At 36.3% G+C, this 19,828-nt stretch overlaps 1 protein-coding gene across 1 annotated transcript in view; it reads right to left on the reverse strand.

The window, feature by feature from the left end:
• Zdhhc15 (zDHHC palmitoyltransferase 15) overlaps positions 1-19,828 on the reverse strand; it is a 105,802-nt gene that overhangs the window by 32,374 nt on the left and 53,600 nt on the right. Inside the window, exons 5-6 of the mRNA XM_034485478.2 lie at positions 2,262-2,331; positions 627-659 (exon numbers count right to left, since the gene is read on the reverse strand). Of these exons, the coding sequence (XP_034341369.1) occupies positions 627-659; positions 2,262-2,331 (103 nt within the window). The remainder of the gene's footprint in view (positions 1-626; positions 660-2,261; positions 2,332-19,828) is intronic.

The raw sequence follows: 19,828 nt of genomic DNA on the forward strand, positions 1-19,828 counted from the left end.
GTGTAGAAACCCAACAGAGATAGAAGTCCCTTAATATAAACAGACAGGGAACAAGTTCATATCTCACTTATTTCTCTTGTTATTTACTGGCACAGAGTCACTCAAACTATGTAATAGCTTTAGAATGCCTCCTGAAATACCCACGCAAACCTGGATTTTTGTTGCTAAAAGCATGGTAAAGTCTTAGTAGCTACACTTTGGCATGTGCTCTTTGCCATTAGGTGATTCCAGATTGTCCTTTTTAGTCAGAAACACAACTTTGATAGAAGAATTTCTGAACTTAAGTATTTGTAACATTTCAAAAAGTCATCTAAAACCAGAAACGAATTGCATAATGCCGAAGACGAGAAATACTTGTGCTGTATTTCATTATTATGCTCAATTGTTAAAGCTAATGGACAGAAGACTACTAGCTTTGTGATCTCGGGGATTCACTACCATACATTTACCAGTATTTTAATCCTTGTTTTAAAATGTTATTCTTCCCTTGCTCTCCACCTCACATAAGTACAAGCACAGTGAATTATAGCAGCAAAAGCAGGCATGTTGCAATTGAGATTAGGAAAGTGGGTATATTGAACAACTTTGACCCTTTTAGAGGATAGAAACGAATCAAAAGGACTTACCATGGGCAGTGATGGTCCATTTTTAAAACACACCTACAAAGGGGACAAAATACAGTGTGATAAACATGGCTATGAAAATGAAGAAATACCTCAAAATTAAACTCAAGATTTCAGCAATATTTTTACAGTCCCAACAAAAACTATTTACAAACTTCTATCCTGGAAACTTTAAAATTACTGCCTCCTCAATTACTCACAGGATGACCAAATCACAGGAACACTCTTGGATTACATAGCTGGCAGCAAATCACAACTCTACAAGTGCAACCTTGAAAGGGACAGGGCATGCGAGACTAGTGATCCAGTGAAAAGGCTCAAGATGCCACCTTTAGCTTTGTTTACTTAGTTTAATAATAATGCAAAGGAAAAATATATGCTTGCATTTGAATCAAGAGTAAGAGAAATAGTGGAACAGGTACTCAAGAACAAAGGCTTGAAGATTGTACACAAAAATGGGATTTTACAAACCTGGAACAATTTGAGAAACAAAATAAAATATAATTTTGGTTAATAACATAAAATAGAAAATAACTATCTAGGCCTCTGTATTGATTCAAATGATTGAATAAACAAATACGTGGGGCAGAAGAGACACAGCTCCTTATGCAGATGCATTCTAAATAATCTATGCCGATATTCACCTTCAAGGAGAGGAATCTTATAGTGGGAACTATCTATGGTGACTTCCATCCAAAGAACACAGGTCAGAAAGGAGAGGGGGACAGAATAATTTTATACTGGAAACATCTGGCAAACATCAGTTGAGAGAAAGGTTCAAATTAACATTGCAGTCAAAAGTCACATTTATGTGTACCCTTGATACTATACAATGAGAATAGTACTTTATCTCCATGGTCCTCCTCCACAAATCACATTACCCCATTATAATGATCATGAGAAAAGGGCAAACAAATTTCAACAAAGAAAAAATTAATAATGCATCTCATTCTTAATCTCCAAATCTGTCAGTGTTATGAAAACTAAGGTAAAGTCTGCAAAAATGACATGGATTAGAGGACCTACAGAGACATGACTTCTTAATGTACTGTGGTATGCTGGATGAAATCTTGGAACAGAAATAATAATATTATGAAAAATAATATCTAAAAAGTATAACCCACTTAAAAACTATACATAAAGCATCCAACAAATATACTGACACATATATAAAATGACATTTGGACAAGGATATTTATATAGTACAGGTTTGAATGGAATAAGCTATAAATTATATAGAAGAACATTTCATTTTGATAATTAAGCTGTATTACAATAGAATATAATGAAAAGCAATGTCTCAATATTGCCTTATTAATTTTACAAATGTGTCATACTAATGGAACATATTAATAATAGGGAAAAGTGGGTGTGGGACATAGGAGAATTCTCTTCACAAGAAATCTATAAATCTGAAATAATGTAAAATGAAAGCTTCCTTTTGAAAATGCAGTATTAGTTTTCTATCTTTAGTCTAGAATGATTATCACCCCTGTGAGAGTGTTTGGCATGTGTTCATTATGCCTCAAAAGAAATGCTCTTATCTAGGCATGGTTACATGTCAGGATCAGTCATTTTGTTGTCAAGGCAACCATCAGTGGCCAGCATCAGCCTAGGGAAAGTATAGTTGTCACTTACATGGCACAGACAGAACAGTGATGGCAACGGTCTGGCTTGATTAGATGGCACCGGTCACAAAACCGTACAGCTATAGAAAATAGAAAGTGGTTAGTATGAGTTCAGGGTCAATATAAGACCCTACACTTTACTAGTTTGTGGATATATTTTGTTACACAGTGACTACAAATGGTCAAATGTATTTCAAGCTGCCAAGCATAAGGTAGTAACATAAAGGATTGTGGTAGGTGATTTATTTTTGTCTTAAAAACACCTTTAAGGCATGAAAGAAAGAGGAAATGTTTCATATTTGGATAACTGACCACAACATTTTGTATTATAAGCTAAGGATTATCAAGTTTTTCAATGATTAAGGAACTCATTTAGTCTGTTTATTTCAACTTTACTCTCTGAAAATAAGAATTTATCTCCTATCTCCAGAGGTTATATTGCATAAGATAGATATAATTCCTACAAAATGATAAAGAATGTAGTTTCCAAAATAACAATTTGAAGAAGGGAAGAGACATTCTGTCTAGAACACCTTGTCAATTCTCCCATCTTATAGATAAAGAAATAGAAAACTCTGCCATATCAAGGTAAACAGATGGCAGGACTCTAACCTGTACAGTTCTTTTTCTGATTTCTTAGTTTTGGGACACACACACACACAGACACACACACACACACAGACACACACACACACAGACACACACACACACAGACACACACACACACACACACACACACACACACGATTCTTCTCCCTCCTTTCTTTCTTTCCCAATTAAAGGCATTTATTATTCTCTTCTTCTCATTTACTGATAAGAGTATTGCTATGTATAATTGCATAATGCTATTGTTATATTCTAAAACTTAAAGGTACAGATAATTTGAGAAATATAACAGTTTAATTTAAAGTATGCATTAGGTACATATAAATGATTTAACACAAGAGGTTGCAAATTCAGCAGAATCCTGTTTTTGTGTGTGTGTGTGTGTGTGTGTGTGTGTGTGTGTGTGTATGGGGGATGAACGAAGGGGGAGGGGACGTATCATTTCTCAATATATGCCTCCAATAGTTCTGTAATTGATCATTAGTCCTTCATTGTTGCTTCCATACAGTACTTAATATTTTGAGTTGCTAGATGGCTTGTTAAAAAGTAAATCATGTGATTATTATCCCCTTGACATTCAGTTAACTTCCAACATATTAAGAATAAGATCCAACTTCTGTACCTTAGTTTGTGGCCTCTGCCTAACTTTTCAAGCATACTTTGTGCCACTCCCCATTCTCCATGGTCCGGTGACATTGGCTACCTTTCTGTCCTTGTAAGATGGCAACACTTTGCCTGTCTCGTGGCCTTTACGGTTCTTTATGCCTTTAGTGATTATCTTTGTGTTCTTTGAATGGCTTGATGGTTAATTTTATGTGTCAACTTAATTGTGTGCTGGTTGGTTGGTTTCTGTCCGCTTGATACAAACTGGAATCACCTGGGAAGAGAACCCTAATTGAGGAATTGTGATTGGCTTGTGGGCGTGTCTGTGAAGTATTTTTTTTTTTTTTTTTGATAGATGATGGATGTGTGAGGGCTCACATATTTGTAGACAGTGCCATCTTTGGGAAGGTGGTCCTGGGTTAAAAAAGAAAGGTAGCTGAGCAAGCCATGGAGAACAATGCAGGAAGCAGTGTTCCTCCAAGGTCTCTGCTTCAGTTCCTGCCTTAATTTCCCTTGTTGGTGGAAAGTTATTTGGAGTCTAAGATGAAATCAACCCCTTCCTCTCCAAGTTGCTTTTGTTTAGTCCAAGCAACAGAGAAGAGAATGAAGACAACTGGGTATTCATATATTTATGTTTCTGCCTTGATTCCCTAAGAGATGAAGTGTTACTTAAAAGTGTAAGATAAAATAGTCCCTTTCCTCTCCAAATAGCATTTGGTTAATGTTTTATCACACTAACAGAGACATGAACAATAGGGTTTCTGCATATCTGGATGGATTTTATATCTGTATGCTATGAGGGTGTTTCTAGAGGAAAGTAGCCTTTAAATGGGTTTACCCAGAAAAGCAGATAATCTGCCATGTAGGTTGGCTATGTTCAATCTGAAGAGGGCTTGAATACAACAAAAAAAGCAAGAAAGGGAGAATCTATTCTCTGCCTGAGTGCGTGAGATGGGATATTAGTGTCTTGCTGCTTTGCTACAGGAGCTTAAGCAGTTTGGACTACATTTTCTTCAGGTCTTCAGATTTAAACTGAAAATTGCAGCATCAGCTTTCTGGTTCTGAAGTGTTTGGATTTGGCTTAGAATATACACTGTTGGTTTTCCTCATGCCTAGGCCTTTTAGCTCAGACTGGAGCTATACCATCACCTTAAGGACTGCAGCTCTTATATGTGGATGGTGGGACTTTTCAACCTTTCTAGTTGCTAGAACTAAATTCTTATAAGTTATCTATCTATCATCTATCTATCATCTATCTATCATCTATCTATCATCTATCTATCTATCTATCTATCTATCTATCTACCTACCTACCTACCTACCTACCTACCATCTAGTCATCTTTTTATCTTATGTAACTTACTGGTTTTCTTTCTTCCAAATAACATAAGTAATACAGATTTTGGTACTGTGAGTGATTCTAGAGATAAACATTTAAAAATTACTTTCTGAAATTGTCTCATTTGACTTTCTGAAAGTAGGTTGCTTATATTAAATCAAATTAAGCTTTTTAAAATTTGATTTAATTAAGTTAAACTAATTAGTACATTTCAGTATTAAAGAGGGTACTGGTAATCTATGACATGCTCTGGCAGTGCAGATGCCTAAAGTTTCTTCAATAAATGCTATCAATAACTACAAGAAGCAAGGAGATAAGTGACTGTGTATATATTTTTGAACATTTTAAGAAAACTAATGAGGTTGGCTTGTTGTTCCTAACAACACTGGAAAAGTAATGAAAGAAAAGACAGATATGGGCTTCAAACTTCCTGCTCAATACATAAATGAACTAAAAGCTTCTATGTTTCTCCTAAGGGAGATGCTTATCTCCTGCAGTCATGGAACGGGTATTAGTGAAAATCAAATACAGAATTCATCTTGGGACTACTTAAATTACAATGCAAGTTGAACTTTTGGTTTTGTAGGGTGTTTACTGCTAAACTAGGGTCACTGTCTAAGAAAGTAGGATTCTATATGAAGACCTGGGGGAGTCAGGGATATTGTCTTCCTAAATTCTGATGAATATTCTCTGTCAGAGGTAGATGCCTCCCATGTTGCCATGGAAGCAGCCTCTTCATTATCAGTGGCATTTGCCTTTCCATCCTTGACTGAAGGGATGCACCAGAAAACTGTGACCAGCATACAATACAATGCTGATTCTCCCTCCTCAGGACTCACTTTTCTTTGACTCTAGCTCAACAATTAGAACAAAGCATCAGCATGCACATAAATATGAGGTACAGAGCATGACCCATGAGGATGCACAATACATTTGAAAAGAACTACTTGAGTTTTGTAACATGAACACACAAATCCAAAGGAAATGTACGGGAACAGATATTAAGGATATAGGACAATGTTGGAAAGAATATAAAATTAGATCTGGGTGAAGTTATTAATGTTATTAAGTTATTAAAGAGATCCTGTATTAAGGTTGAAGATTAGGGAGGTCAAATACTACACAGTCTTGTTTCTATGTGGAAGCAAGAAATGGTTCATAGATGAAGAATGTAGAATAGTAATCTCTAGAAGTCAAGAAGAGTTATAGGTTGCATGATAGAGGGAGTGTATGCTTACTTTCCTATTGCTGAGATAAAACACTATGATCAAGGTAACTTACTGAAGAGGTTTTTGGGGCTTATGGTTCCAGAAGGTTAGAGTCCATGATGGTAGAACAAGGGCATATATCTTGAACCATTAACATGAAGCAGAGAAAACAAACTTGAAATAGTGTGAGTCTTTATATTCTCAAAGTTTGCCCCAAGTGACATAGTTCCTCCAACAAGGATACATCTCTTAATCTTCCCCAAATACCACAACCAGGGACCAAGTATTCAAATACACAAGACTATACGGGATATCTTCTTCAAACCATGAGAAGGTTGGATAATGGGCATCAAAATACAGTTATACTAGGTGGGAAAAGTTCTAATGTTTTACAGCATAAGAAGGTTACAGTACAAATTACTGTCCAGAAAAGGACACACTTGCAGAATAGTTGACTGATTATATCTGCCTAGACAGAGTAATCAGCCCTTAATAATTCTGCATCACTAAGGTCTGTCAGATGATTCTGGGCCAGAGGGCTGAAGATCAGATGCTCCAACGTTTGGTAGTATAGGGACTGTCCAGGTGTTCAGCGATATCTATAAATTGGCTAAGTTTTAGAACCTATGCTTAGTGCTTCCCATAATTTCAGTTAACTCAGTCATTCTGGATTTCTGATGGGGTTGAAAACATATAGTCTCATAGCCAATCCCGGCTATTTGAGAGAAAAGATTTGAGTGGATGGTTTTCAGCTGACATTCATTCTAAAGCCAAGAAAAAAAGCCAGGTTCAAAACTAAGTGTTTTAGTTAGGAGAGATGACAGAGGTTCTGGTTAGTCAACAAAATGATGGACTGGGTATTAGGACTATCTTGTACCTCACTGGTACAAATTAGTATAATTATGCTCTAATTGTATTTCTGAGAGAAAAGTTTTATTTTAACAGGAAGGGTGATATGTAGGAGGAGCTAAGGAGAGAGGAAGAGAAGGAGTAAGAAGAGGAGGAGAAGAAGGAGAGGAGAAGCTAGGTGATGAGAGAGAGAGAAAGAGAGAGAAAGAGATGGGGGAACATGGAGGCAGATGTTCATATGTCTCCACCAGTCAAAGATAGTTTATATATCTAGGTTGGGTATTGGGTTACACTTCTGATTGAGCATTACCAATCTTATAAAGCCTTTGATTAACATTTAAAAAAATGTATAAAAGCAAAAAGGAAAAGGGGGCATGGGATAGGGGTTTTCTAGGGAGGGGAACTGGGGAATTGGGATGGCATCTAAAATGGAAATAAAATATCCAATAAAAAATAAATAAAATTAAAATTAAAAAGGTCACAGTAATTTATTATGTATTTTATAAAGAATATGAAGAAAGGAACTGAAAAGTTCCAAATGCTCAAAAATGATAACTTTAGGAGATGAAAATGTTAATTAATCTGATTTAATATTGCATACTATACACTTGTTTCAAATACCACATTATGCCCCATAAATATGAACAATTATTCTATTTTGGTAATAAAAAGAATAATAAGACATGTTAAAAATTAAACAAAATATATCTCTAGGTATAATTTACCACATGTGCATCTAGTTCATATCTTTTTTATTATATTTTTTATACTACTACATAAATTACATACTTTCTATTTAGTTTTAATAAGAATTTTTATACCCACCCAATGTCTCCACCTACCAGGTCCTTCACATCTTGTACCAGTGTCTAGCCAGCTGAGTCTACCTGATCCATCCCTCCATACACTCACCAACTACCAAATATAGCTTGGGTCCCACATCCAGTGCCATGATCTAATCTGATCAATCTGACTTGTGATAACCCCAACTTTGAGGCTCTGGCCAGGGCATGTGCCATCTACCAACAACCTATAGTCAGACCCTTCATGTGATCATCTAACAGTTGCCTCCCAGCTATGCTCAGTAAAACTTGCACCAGGGCGTAGTGAGGTAAGTCTGCTCAAGCTTCTACTCCATACACTCCACATCCCCAGATCTAGCCTGGGTCCCACATCTAGTTCCTAGACCTATTTGGGACAGCCCTGATCTCATAGCACACAAACTGTGGGCCCTGTGAACTACATCCAACTTCTCTATTCAGCTAGGTGCTGTAATTTATGCCATCGTCTAGCCAGGTGAGTCCATCTGATCTTTCCCTCTAAAAAATGTTCTCATCCTCTAAAATAGATGAATAGAAGGAGAATTCCAGGTCAACAGCATAGAAGGATCTTCAATAAGGTCATAATAGGAAAATTCCCCAAACTAAGGAAAAACATACCCATACAGATACAAGAAGCACATGCAACATCAAGTTGATAAGACCAGAAAAAAATATCCCAAGAAGGCATATCATAGTTAAAACATTAAGTATATAGAACAAAGAATACCAAAAGCTGCAAGAGAAAAGACACATGTTACATGTAAAGGAAAACCCATCAGAACAATAGCTGGTTTCTCCATGGAAACTCTGAAAGCCAGAAGTGCCTGAAGCAATGCATTCCAAGTTCTAAAGAACCATGAGTGTCAACCTAGACTACTGTATGAAGAAAAGTTTTAAGGAAAAAAAAACTTCCCATGATACAAACACCTAAAAAGTTTTATATCTGTCAGACTAACCCTAAATAAAATATAGCAATTCAGCTGAAGAATAAACATAGCCAAGAGACTGTGGAAAGAAAACAAATAAATCTGTAATTACTGAAACATGAAATGCCACTGGAGAACACAAATAACAACAACAAAGAGACAAAACCACAATGACTATAATCAACACACATCCTTCAACAAAAATTTTACATATCAATGTCCTCAATTCTCCAATCAAAACACTTATGCTGGCTGAATGGATCAAGAGACAAAAATCCATCTTTCTGTGGTTTACAAGAAACTCATCGTAGCTTCAAAGATAGGTATCAATATACTGGGAAAGGATGGACAAAAGTAGTTCAATCAAATGGGACCAGGAAGCAAGCAAGCAAGCAAGCAAGTATTGTAATCTTAATATCTGACAAAAGAGACTCCCAACTAAAAGTAATCAGAAGATATAAAAAAAGGCATCTCATTTTAATGAAGAGAACAATGAAACAATAAGACATTACTATCCTAAATATATATCCAAAATTTTTATTAAACATAATTTCATAAAAAACATACTACTGAAAGTAAAGACACAGGCTAACATCATTTCATTAATACTAGGTGATTTCAAAACCCCACATTTTCCAATAGACATGCCATCTGGACAAAAACAATAAACAGAGAACATCAGAATTAGTTGACATCATACTTTAAATGGACTTATTAGATATCTACACAAACACCAGAGAATATACATTCTTTTCAGAAGCCTATGGAAACCTCTCTAAAACAGACTGCATCAGAAGACAAAACAAAACTGAAAAAAATTCAGAAAGACTGAAATAACTTTGTGTATCTAATCTGACCATAATACAATAAACTTAAAATTGACAGCAAACAAATTTCTAGTAAATATGTAAACTCATAGATATTAAACAACTCACTACTGAATGAGTGGTCAATGAAAAAAAATTCTTGGAACTAAATGAAAATAAAAGCAAAATACAAAAACCTCTGAAAAACTGTAAAAGTAGCACTATAAGGAAAACTTGGAGCTTTAAGTGCCAATATTGAAAAATCTTCATAAAAAACTCCCAATTTAAAAAATAAGAAAGAGCACAAATAAATGGCTTCTGGATAGAACACACAAATTTGAGGAAACAAAAACAAATCAAACCTAAACCCTCTCTTATGGAGAAATTTAAAAACTCAGAGTGGAAATTAGTGAAATAAAACCAAAGCAAACCAAACCAAAGCAAACCAAAGCAAACCAAACCAAACCAAACCAAACCAAACCAAACCAAACCAAACTAATACAAAGAATCAATGCATCTAAGAGCTGGTTCTTTGAGAACAAAAATAAGATCGTCAGACTCTTGGCCCAACTAACCAGAAGGAAGAACAAGATGACCCAGATTAGAAACAAGCAGGGAGATATTACAACAAACATCAATCAATTCAAGATATTATAAGGAAATAGTTTAAAAACCTGTACTCTATTAAATTGGGAAAATCTTAAAGAAATGGATGAATTTCTAGAATAATCCAAACCTCCAAAATTAGACCAAGAAGGAATGAACAACCTAATCATACCTATAATAAACAAGGAGATTCCAGTAATAGAAAGCCTTCCAACTGAAAAATGTCCAGACCCAAATGAATTCATAGCAGAATTCTACCAATATTTCACAGAGAATCTATGTAGCCAATATTTTTTAATTATTCAAAAATAGAAACAAAAGAAAACCCCTTTTATGAAGCCAATATTAATATAATACCAAAACTTAGTAGGGGTACAATAACAAAAAAGAAACCCACAGGTCAAATTTGCTGATGAATATAGATTAAAAAGTCATAAATAAAATATTTTCAAACAGAATATACAACAGAAGGATTACCCACATAGACCAATTCATCCCACAGATAAAGGTATGGCACGACATGCACAAGTCAATAAATGTAATAAACTATATGAATGGACTTAAATACAAAAGTCACATTGTCATTTTAATATATGCAAAAGATATCTTTGACAAAGACCAATACATCTTTAGGATAAAAGTCCTAGAGAAAGCAGGATGAAAGGGACTATACAACTGATAATAAAAGCTATATATAAGAACCCCACAGTCAACATAATTCTAGTCTTGAAGCAATCTCACTGAAGTGAGGAATGAAACAGGGATATACCCACCCCTTTTCAATACTGTGCTTGAAGCACTACCTAGAGCAAGAAGGCAAGAGAAGGAAATTAAAACAATGTAAGTCAAATTGTCCCTCTTTGCAGATGACATGATACCATAGATTAGAGAGCCTCAAAATCTTACCAGAAAATTTCTAGAATTAATAAACAAATCCAGCATAATTAACTTACAAAAGTCAATAGCTTTCCTATACAGCACCAACAAACACACAAAGAATGATGTCATAGACACACTTCGACTCACAATAGCCTTAAAGAAAATTAAAATCTGTGGGAATAAAAATAACCAACGGACTGAATGACCTCTACAATTAAGAAGTTAAATTTTTGATGAGATAGAAAAAGATACCTTATGCTTATGGATTGGTAGGAAATAAGATTTTGAAAATAACCATTCTACCAAAGGGCAGTTACAGTTTCAATGAAATCCCAATCAAAACTTCCCATCATATTCTTCACAGCAATAGAGAAAACTATCCTAAATTTCACATGGAACTGCTGGTAGCCAAAACAAATGTCAGCAAAAAGAACAGTGCTGGAGAAATTACCATTCTGGGCCAAAAGATGCAGTACAGAGATACATTAATAAAAACAATGTTATGGGAAAGAAATAATGTTCTTCCAACAAACCCAAAAGAAGATAGCTACACAAACAGAATTTCACCTCTAATAACTAAAATAGCAGGAAACAATAATCATTTTTCCTTAATATCTCTTAACATCAATAGACTCAATTCCCCAATAAAAAGACTTAGACTAACAGACTGGATACATAAACAGGACCCAGACTTCTGCTGCATATAGGAAGTGCACCTCAGTGACAAAGACAGACACTACCTCAGAGTAAAAGGCTGGAAAACAATTTTCCAAGCAAATGGGCCCAAGAAACAAACTGGAGTAGCCATTCAAATATTGAATAAAATCGACTTTCAACCATAAGTTATCAAAAAAGATAAGGAAGGACACTTCATACTCATCAAAGTTAAAATCTGCCAAGATGAACTCTGAATTCTGAACATTTATGCCCCAAATGCAAGGGCACCCACATACATAAAAGAAATTTTACCAAAGCTCAAAGCACACATTGCACCTCACACAATAATAGTGGGAGACTTCAACACCCCACTCTCATCAATGGACAGATCATGGAAACAGAAACTAAACAGAGACATAATGAAACTTACAGAAGTTATGAACCAAATGGATTTAACATATCTATAGAACATTTCATCCTAAAACAAAAGAATATACCTTCTTTTCAGCACCTCATGGTACCTTCTCCAAAACTGACCATATAATTGGACACAAAACAGGCCTCAACAGATACAAGAAGATTGAAATAATCCCATGCATTCTATCAGATCACCATGGACTAAGGCTGGTCTTCAATATCAACAAAAACAACAGAAAGCCCACATACACATGGAAACTGAAAAATGCTCTACTCAATGATAACTTGGTCAAGGAAGAAATAAAGAAATTAAAGACTTTTTGAGAATTTAATGAAAATGAAGGAACATCATACCAAACCTTATTGGGCACAATGAAAGCAGTGCTAAGAGGAAAACTCATAGCTCTAAGTGCCTACAAAAAGAAACTGGAGAGAGCATACACTAGTAACTTGACAGCACATTTGAAAGATCTAGAACAAAAAGAAGCAAATACACCCAAGAGGAGTAGACCGCAGAAAATAATCAAACTCAGGACTGAAATCAACCAAGTAGAAACAGAAAGAACTATACAAAGAATCAACAAAACCAGGAACTGGTTCTTTGAGAAAATCAACAAGACAGATAAACTGTTAGCCAGACTAATGAAAGGGCACAGAGACAGTATCCAAATTAATACAATCAGTACTGAAAAGGGAGACATAACAACAGAAACTGAGGAAATTCAAAAAATCATCAGATCCTACTACAAAGGCCTATACTCAACAAAACTGGAAAATCTGGACAAAATGGACAATTTTCTAGACAGATCTTAGGTACCAAAGTTGAATTAAGATCAGATAAACCACCAATACAGTCCTATAACCCCTAAAGAAATAGCAGCAGTTATTAAAAGTCTCCCTACAAAAAAAAAAAAAAAAAAAAGAAAAAAGAAAGAAAGAAAAAAAAAAAAAAAAAAAAAAAAAAAAAAAAAAAAAAAAAGCAAGCCCAGGACCAGATGGTTTTAGTGCAGAATTCTATCAGACCTTCCAAGAAGACCTAATATCAACTATCTTCAAACTACCCCACAAAATAGAAAAAGAAGAACAAACTACCTAATTCATTCTATGAAGCCACAATTATGCTCCTACCTAAACCTCGCAAAGACTCAACAAAAAAAGAGAACTTTGGTCCAATCTCCCTTAGGAATATCACTGCAAAAACACTCAATAAAATTCTCGTAAACCTAATTCAAGAACACATCAAACTATCATCCATTATGATCAAGTAGGCTTTATCACAGGAATGTAGAGATGGGTTAATATATGAAAATACATCAACATAACTACATAAATAAACTCAAAGAAAAAAAACCACTAGATGCTGAGAAAGCATTTGACAAAATTCAACATCCCTTCATGGTAAAAGTCCCGGAAAGATCAGGAATTCAAGGTCTGTACCTAAATATAGTAAAAGCAATATACAGCAAGCCAGTAGCCAACATCAAACTAAATGGAGAGAAACTTGAAGCAATCCCACTAAGATCAGGGACTAGGCAAGGCTGCCCACTCTCACCTTACCTATTCAATATAGTACTGGAAGTCTTAGCTAGAGCAATTAGACAACAAAAGGAAGTCAAAGGGATACAAATAGGAAAAGAAGAAGTCAAAATATGACTATTTGCAGATGATATGATAGTATACTTAAGTGACACTAAAACTTCAGCCAGAGAACTCCTAAACCTGATAAACAACTTCAGCAAAGTGGCTGGTTATAAAATCAACTCAAACAAATCAGTAGCCTTCCTCTATTCAAAGGATAAACAGTCCAAGAAAGAAATTAGGGAAATGACACCCTTCACAGTAGTCACAAATAATATAAAATATCTTGGTGTGAATCTAATCAAACAAGTGAAAGATCTGTATGACAAGAACTTCAAGTCTCTGAAGAAAGAAATTGAAGAAGATCTCAGATGATGGAAAGATCTCCTATGCAAATGGATTGGCAGGATTAATATATTAAAAAATAGCCATCTTGCTGAAAGCAATCTACAAATTCAATGCAATCCCCATCAAAATTCCAACTCAATTCTTCACAGAATTAGAAAGATCAATTCTCCAATTCATTTGAAATAACAAAAAAACCAGGATAGCGAAAACTATTCACAATAATAAAAGAACTTCTGGGGGAATCGCCATCCCTGACCTCAAGCTGTATTACAGAGCAATAGTGATAAAAACTGCCTGGTATCGGTACAGAGATAGGCAAGAATATCAATGGAATAGAATTGAAGACCCAGAAATGAACCCACACACCTATTGTCACTTGATCTTTGACAAAGGAGATAAATCATTTGGTGGAAAAAGACAGCATTTTCACCAAATGGTGCTGGGTCAACTGGAGGTCAGCACATAGAAGAATGCAAATCGATACATTCTTATTTCTTTGTACAAAGCTCAAGTCCAAGTGGATAAAGAACCTCCACAAAAAACCAGATACACTGAAACAAATAGAAGAAAAAGTGGGTAAGAGCCTCGAACATATGGGCACAGGGGAAAATTTCCTGAACGGAACACCAATGGCTTATGCTCTAAGATCAAGAATTGACAAATGGGACCTCATAAAATTGCAGAGCTTCTGTAAGGCAAAGGACACTGTCAATAGAACAAAATGGCAACCAAGAGATTGGGAAAAGATCTTTACCAATCTTTCATCCTATAGAGGGCTAACATCCAATATATACAAAGAATCCAAGAAGTTAGATTCCAGAGAACCAAATAACTCTATTAAAATTGGGGTACAGAGCTAAACAAAGAATCTCAACTTGAGGAAACTCAAATAGCCGAGAAAACCATAAATAAATGTCCTTCAACAGAGGAATGGATACACAATGGAGTACTATTCAGCTATTAAAAACAGTGAATTCATGAAATTCTTAGGCAAATGGATGAAACTAGAAAATGTCATCCTGAGTGAGGTAACCCAATCACAAAAGAACACACATGGCATACATTCACTGATAAGTGGATATTAGTCCAAGAGCTCAGAATACCCAATATATTATTTACAGACCATATGAAGCTTAAGAAGAAGACCAAAGTGTGGATGCATCAGTCCTTCATAGAAGGGGGAACATTATACTTGTGGGAGGAAATATGGAGACAAAGTGTGGAGCAGAGACTGAAGGAAAGGCCATCCAGAGACTACCCCACCTGGGGATCCGTTCCATAAACAGACACCAAACCCAGACACTATTGCAGATGCCAAGAAGTGCTTGCTGACAGGAGCCTGATATAGCTGTCTCCTGAGAGGCTCTGCCAGAGCCTGACAAATACAGCAGTGGATGTTTGCAGCCAACCATTGGACTGAGTGTGGGGTCCCAATGGCGTAGTTAGAGAAAGAACTGATGGAGATGAAGGGGTTTGCAATCCCATAGGAAGAAGAACAATATCAACCAACCAGACCCTTCAGAGCTCCCAGGGACTAAACCACCAACGAAAGAGTACACATGGAGGGAACCATGGCTCCAGCTGCATATGTAGCAGAGGATGGCCTTGGTCCTGTGAAGGCTCTATGCTTCAGTGTAGGAGACTGGCAGGGTGGGGTCAGGAGTGAGTGGGTGGGTGGGTGGGTGGGGGAGCACCCTCACAGAAGCAGGGGGAGGGGGAGGGGATATGGAAACCAGGAAAGGGAATAACATTTGAAACGTAAATAAAATATCCAATAAAAAAGAAATTAAAAAATATTGCTGAGAAAACTAGATGTCCATGTGTAGAATGACATTAGACACATATCTATCACCTTGCATAAAAATACACCAAATGGTCCAAGGCCTGACACTATTACTGAGGCTATGGAGTGCTCACAGAAAGGGTCCTATTTTGACTTCCCTTCAAAAGACCCAACAAGCAGCTGAAAGAGTCAGGTGTAGATATTTATACCTAACCAATTGACCAAAGCTGCTGATCCATGTGGTTGAATTAGGGAAAGCTGGAAGAAGCTGAGGAGGAGGGCAAATCTGTAGGAGGACCAGCAGTCTCAATTAACCTTGCCCCCTGGAATCTCTCAAACACTGGACTATCAACCAGGCAGCACACACCAGCTGATATGAGGCCCCCATCACATATACAGCAGAGGACTGTGGAGTCTGGGTTCAGTCAAAGAAGATGCACCTAACCCTCAACAGTCTGGAAGTCCCAGGGAGTTTAGAGGTTTGGTTGGGTGGGATGGTGGTGGGGACATCCTCGTGGAGACAAGGGTAGGGGATGAGGAACAGTCAGATGGTGGACCAGGGGTGGGAAATAATCTGAATTGTAAAAAAAAAGATTAAATAAAAATTTTTTAAAAGACAAATATGAGATCTGAAACACTGAAACTTCTAGAAGAAAACCTAGGAAGTATGATGCATGCATAGGAAATGAGGAAATGGCTTCTTGACTAAGACTCACAAATAGAACACCAATAGACAAATGGGACTTCATAAAACCAAAGAGCTTCTACATAGATAATGAAACAGTAATGTGAAGCAGAAACCTATGAAAGGTAGAGAATGTTGGTCAGCTATACACCTGACAGAAGTTTAATATCTAAATATATAAAGAACTCCAAATATAAAGAATCAAAAATGATCCATTTAAAAAATGGGCTGCAGATCTGAACAGAGTCCTCAAAAGAAATAAAAGAAATACCTCAAAAATATTAATCATTCCTAGCAGTTATGGAACTGCAAATTAAAACACCTTTGAGACTTCATCTTACCCCGTCATCCTGGTAAAAAACAAGACAATGGAGAACAAGTGTTGAAGAGGACATGTGGGAAAGTGAAACCTCACTCACTGTTACGATTGCAAACTGGTCAAGCCACTTTCAAAATCAGTATGGAGAACATTAATAAAGCTAAAAATCAATCATATGACCCACATGACCCAGCTGTATCACCCCTTAGCACTTCCTCACAGGACGTGACATCCTGCTCCACAGATACTTTTACAACCATGTTCACTGCTGCTCTATTCACAACAGTTAGGAAATGGAAACACCATAAATATCCTTAAACTGATGAATGGATAATGAAAATGTGGCACATATACCCTATGGAATATATTCATCCATAAAGAAAAAAATCAAATCATGAAATTTTCAGGTAAATGAATGGACCTAGAAAAGATTGTATTAAATGAAACAGTAACATGGTTCTCTCTCATCCGTGGTTCCTACATCCAAATCTCTGTGAATATATATAACACGGAGTAATCACAGAACGCAAGAAAGTTAAAAGGAACATGGGGGTACAGTATAGAGGGACAACAGAAGGGTACAAATGACTTGAAGGGAAATAGCAAAATGGGGGCATTAATTACGGAGTAATGAGGGAGATCAATGTAGAAGAAGAAAGAGGGAAGAGGGTAAAATAACAGTAAGGATGTCTGAAAAAGCCATAAAGAATCATATTATTATCTATTTATGAAACATTTTATATATACACACATACGGTTTAAATTTCCCACCTGGGTGTATAATGTATCCCAAGAGCCATAGACTATCTAATAAAAACCTCAATGTTAGGCATAAGAAGCCCTCTTGTGAGTTGTTGGACAGGGTTGGGTCTGACCTGAAAGCCTCCTGCCTGAAAACCAGCTTTCCAAGTTTCCAAGAAAGGGAAGCAACCAACAGTCCTAACTATGATGTCTATAAACTACAATAATGAAAACCCTAAGGCTGCAGTAGTGGCACACATACTTTTGCAGTAACCAACAGCTCTCTAATTACATTTAACCTACTCAACAAGAGGGAAAAATGCCTGGTACTAGAAACCTACTCACCAACCCAGGACTAGTGAGGTCATGGATCATGAAAGAGAACCTACAAACTTTCCCATTTACTAAACCAGCATACTCCCTAATTCTTAATATTTATTCTTATTTCTTTCTTTTGTTTTTTGTTTTTGTTTGTTTTTCGAGAAAGGTTTTCTCTGTGTAACATCTCTGGCTGTTCTGGAGACCCAGGGTTTATAGACCCAGGCTGGCCTTGAAGTCACAGAGATCTGCCTTCCTCTGTCTCCTGAATGCTAAAATTAAAGGAAGGCATGAGCCACCACCACCCAGCATAAATATTTATTCTTATATCTACAGATATGGGTGGTTCTCAACTCTCATCAATAAAATTTCTCTGTACAACAAACAGAGACCATTACAGAAAACCACAAGCAATCAAAACGCAGAGTTGTAGAGCCCAGTCCCAATTGATACATTTACAACACAGCTCTTGCACCAAAGACTCAGGGAACATCACAGAAGAGGTGGCAGAATAAACTGTAATAACGAGGAAAGGGAAGTCTTCTGTGAGACTGTGTGTCTCTTAGGAATGTCACGGCAGTTATGTGTATGAAATCTCATCAATATGGCTACCTAAACAAGACCCAAACAAAGATAATATGTTAACATGGAAGGGGAAAATTTCATGGGGCCTCATCTCTAGACACGGAACTTCAGGCAATTACAGAATACTGAGAAGAAGAGAAATAGTCTTCTCCAGAGAAGAACATGCCAATTGGTTATCCAATACCAAGTGGTGAGCCCTGAAATCATATACATACAAGCATCATTATATAGAATGAGATGGTTGTATTTACATTTACATATTTAGGAATATATATTCACAACAATTAAACAAATAGAAGTCATGAATTTGAGAGAAAGCAAGAAGTTGCATGTGAAGGATTGGAAGAAGGAATGAAAGAAGCAAAAATGATGGAATGATGTACTTTAGTAAAAAAAAAAAAAAAAGAATATCTACTCCATAAGAGACCTGGCCTCTCTAATTTGGTATTCCTACTGCTTAGACTAGGGCCTCACACATACTAGTCACTTTTTAGAAGTAGTATTATGAAACTTTGTTATTAGTTAAAACAACTTGAGGGAAGATAAATTTATTACAAGCTATGCCTTAAAAGGAATTAATCCATCAAGGAAGAAAAGGCATGGAACGGAAGTAGCATGTGGCTATGGGAGCTAGCTCCTATCTGGGGGAAGGGGACAGAGAAAGAATTCCACAGTAGCTTTCTCCTTTTCTCCTTTTCTTCAGTCTGGGACACCAACTCATAGGGTTGTGTCATTCACATTTAGAGCAGGTCTGCCTCCCTCAGTCAATCTTCTCTGTAAGAACCCCCAGAGTCACACCCTCTGCTCTTTTTTTTTTTTTTTTTTTCAAGATAGAGTCTCACTGTGTAGTTGTGGCTGGCTTGGAACTTGGTATATAGATCTGGCTAACGTTAAAGTCACAGAGATTCACCTGCCTCTGCTCATCACTACACTCTATTCTATGTTTTGCTTAACTCAATCAAGTTGACAATAAAAATTAATCATTACTATTTCCAAACACCATCTGAAATAGGGCTACGTACGAAATGAGCCACATGTATCATTACTCAGAATCAGCAAGTTCAATAATGTGCCATTTTTCTTTGTTCTCTTTCTTTCACTGGCTCTGTTACTTCATGTTTAAAGCAAATATTGAAGCAACCACAGGTATTTTAGTATGTATGAATATTTTGAAAAAATACTAAGTGCCATGGCATTACCTCTCTAACAAAGTTAACAATAAAATTTTAATCTTGTCTAATTAAAATTTCCTCAACTGTCAAACTACATCTTAACTGATGTCTGCTGAATAAACAATCAGTGAAGAAATAACCCTGAATCTAACAGCACTATTTCCAAAGCAGTGAGAACCTTAGTTTTCAAGGTTTTCACTTTCAAAGGTGGAGAACCGTCTCTGTAACTACTGTTCCATTCATGCAAATGAAACCCAAATGTAAAACCTCACAAAGGATATTCAACCACATAAATGAAGATACATCTTCCTTTGCCTATTTCTACAAGGTT

Source organism: Arvicanthis niloticus, chromosome X (genome assembly GCF_011762505.2).
Source record: "Arvicanthis niloticus isolate mArvNil1 chromosome X, mArvNil1.pat.X, whole genome shotgun sequence".
Classification (NCBI taxonomy): Eukaryota; Metazoa; Chordata; class Mammalia; order Rodentia; family Muridae; genus Arvicanthis; species Arvicanthis niloticus.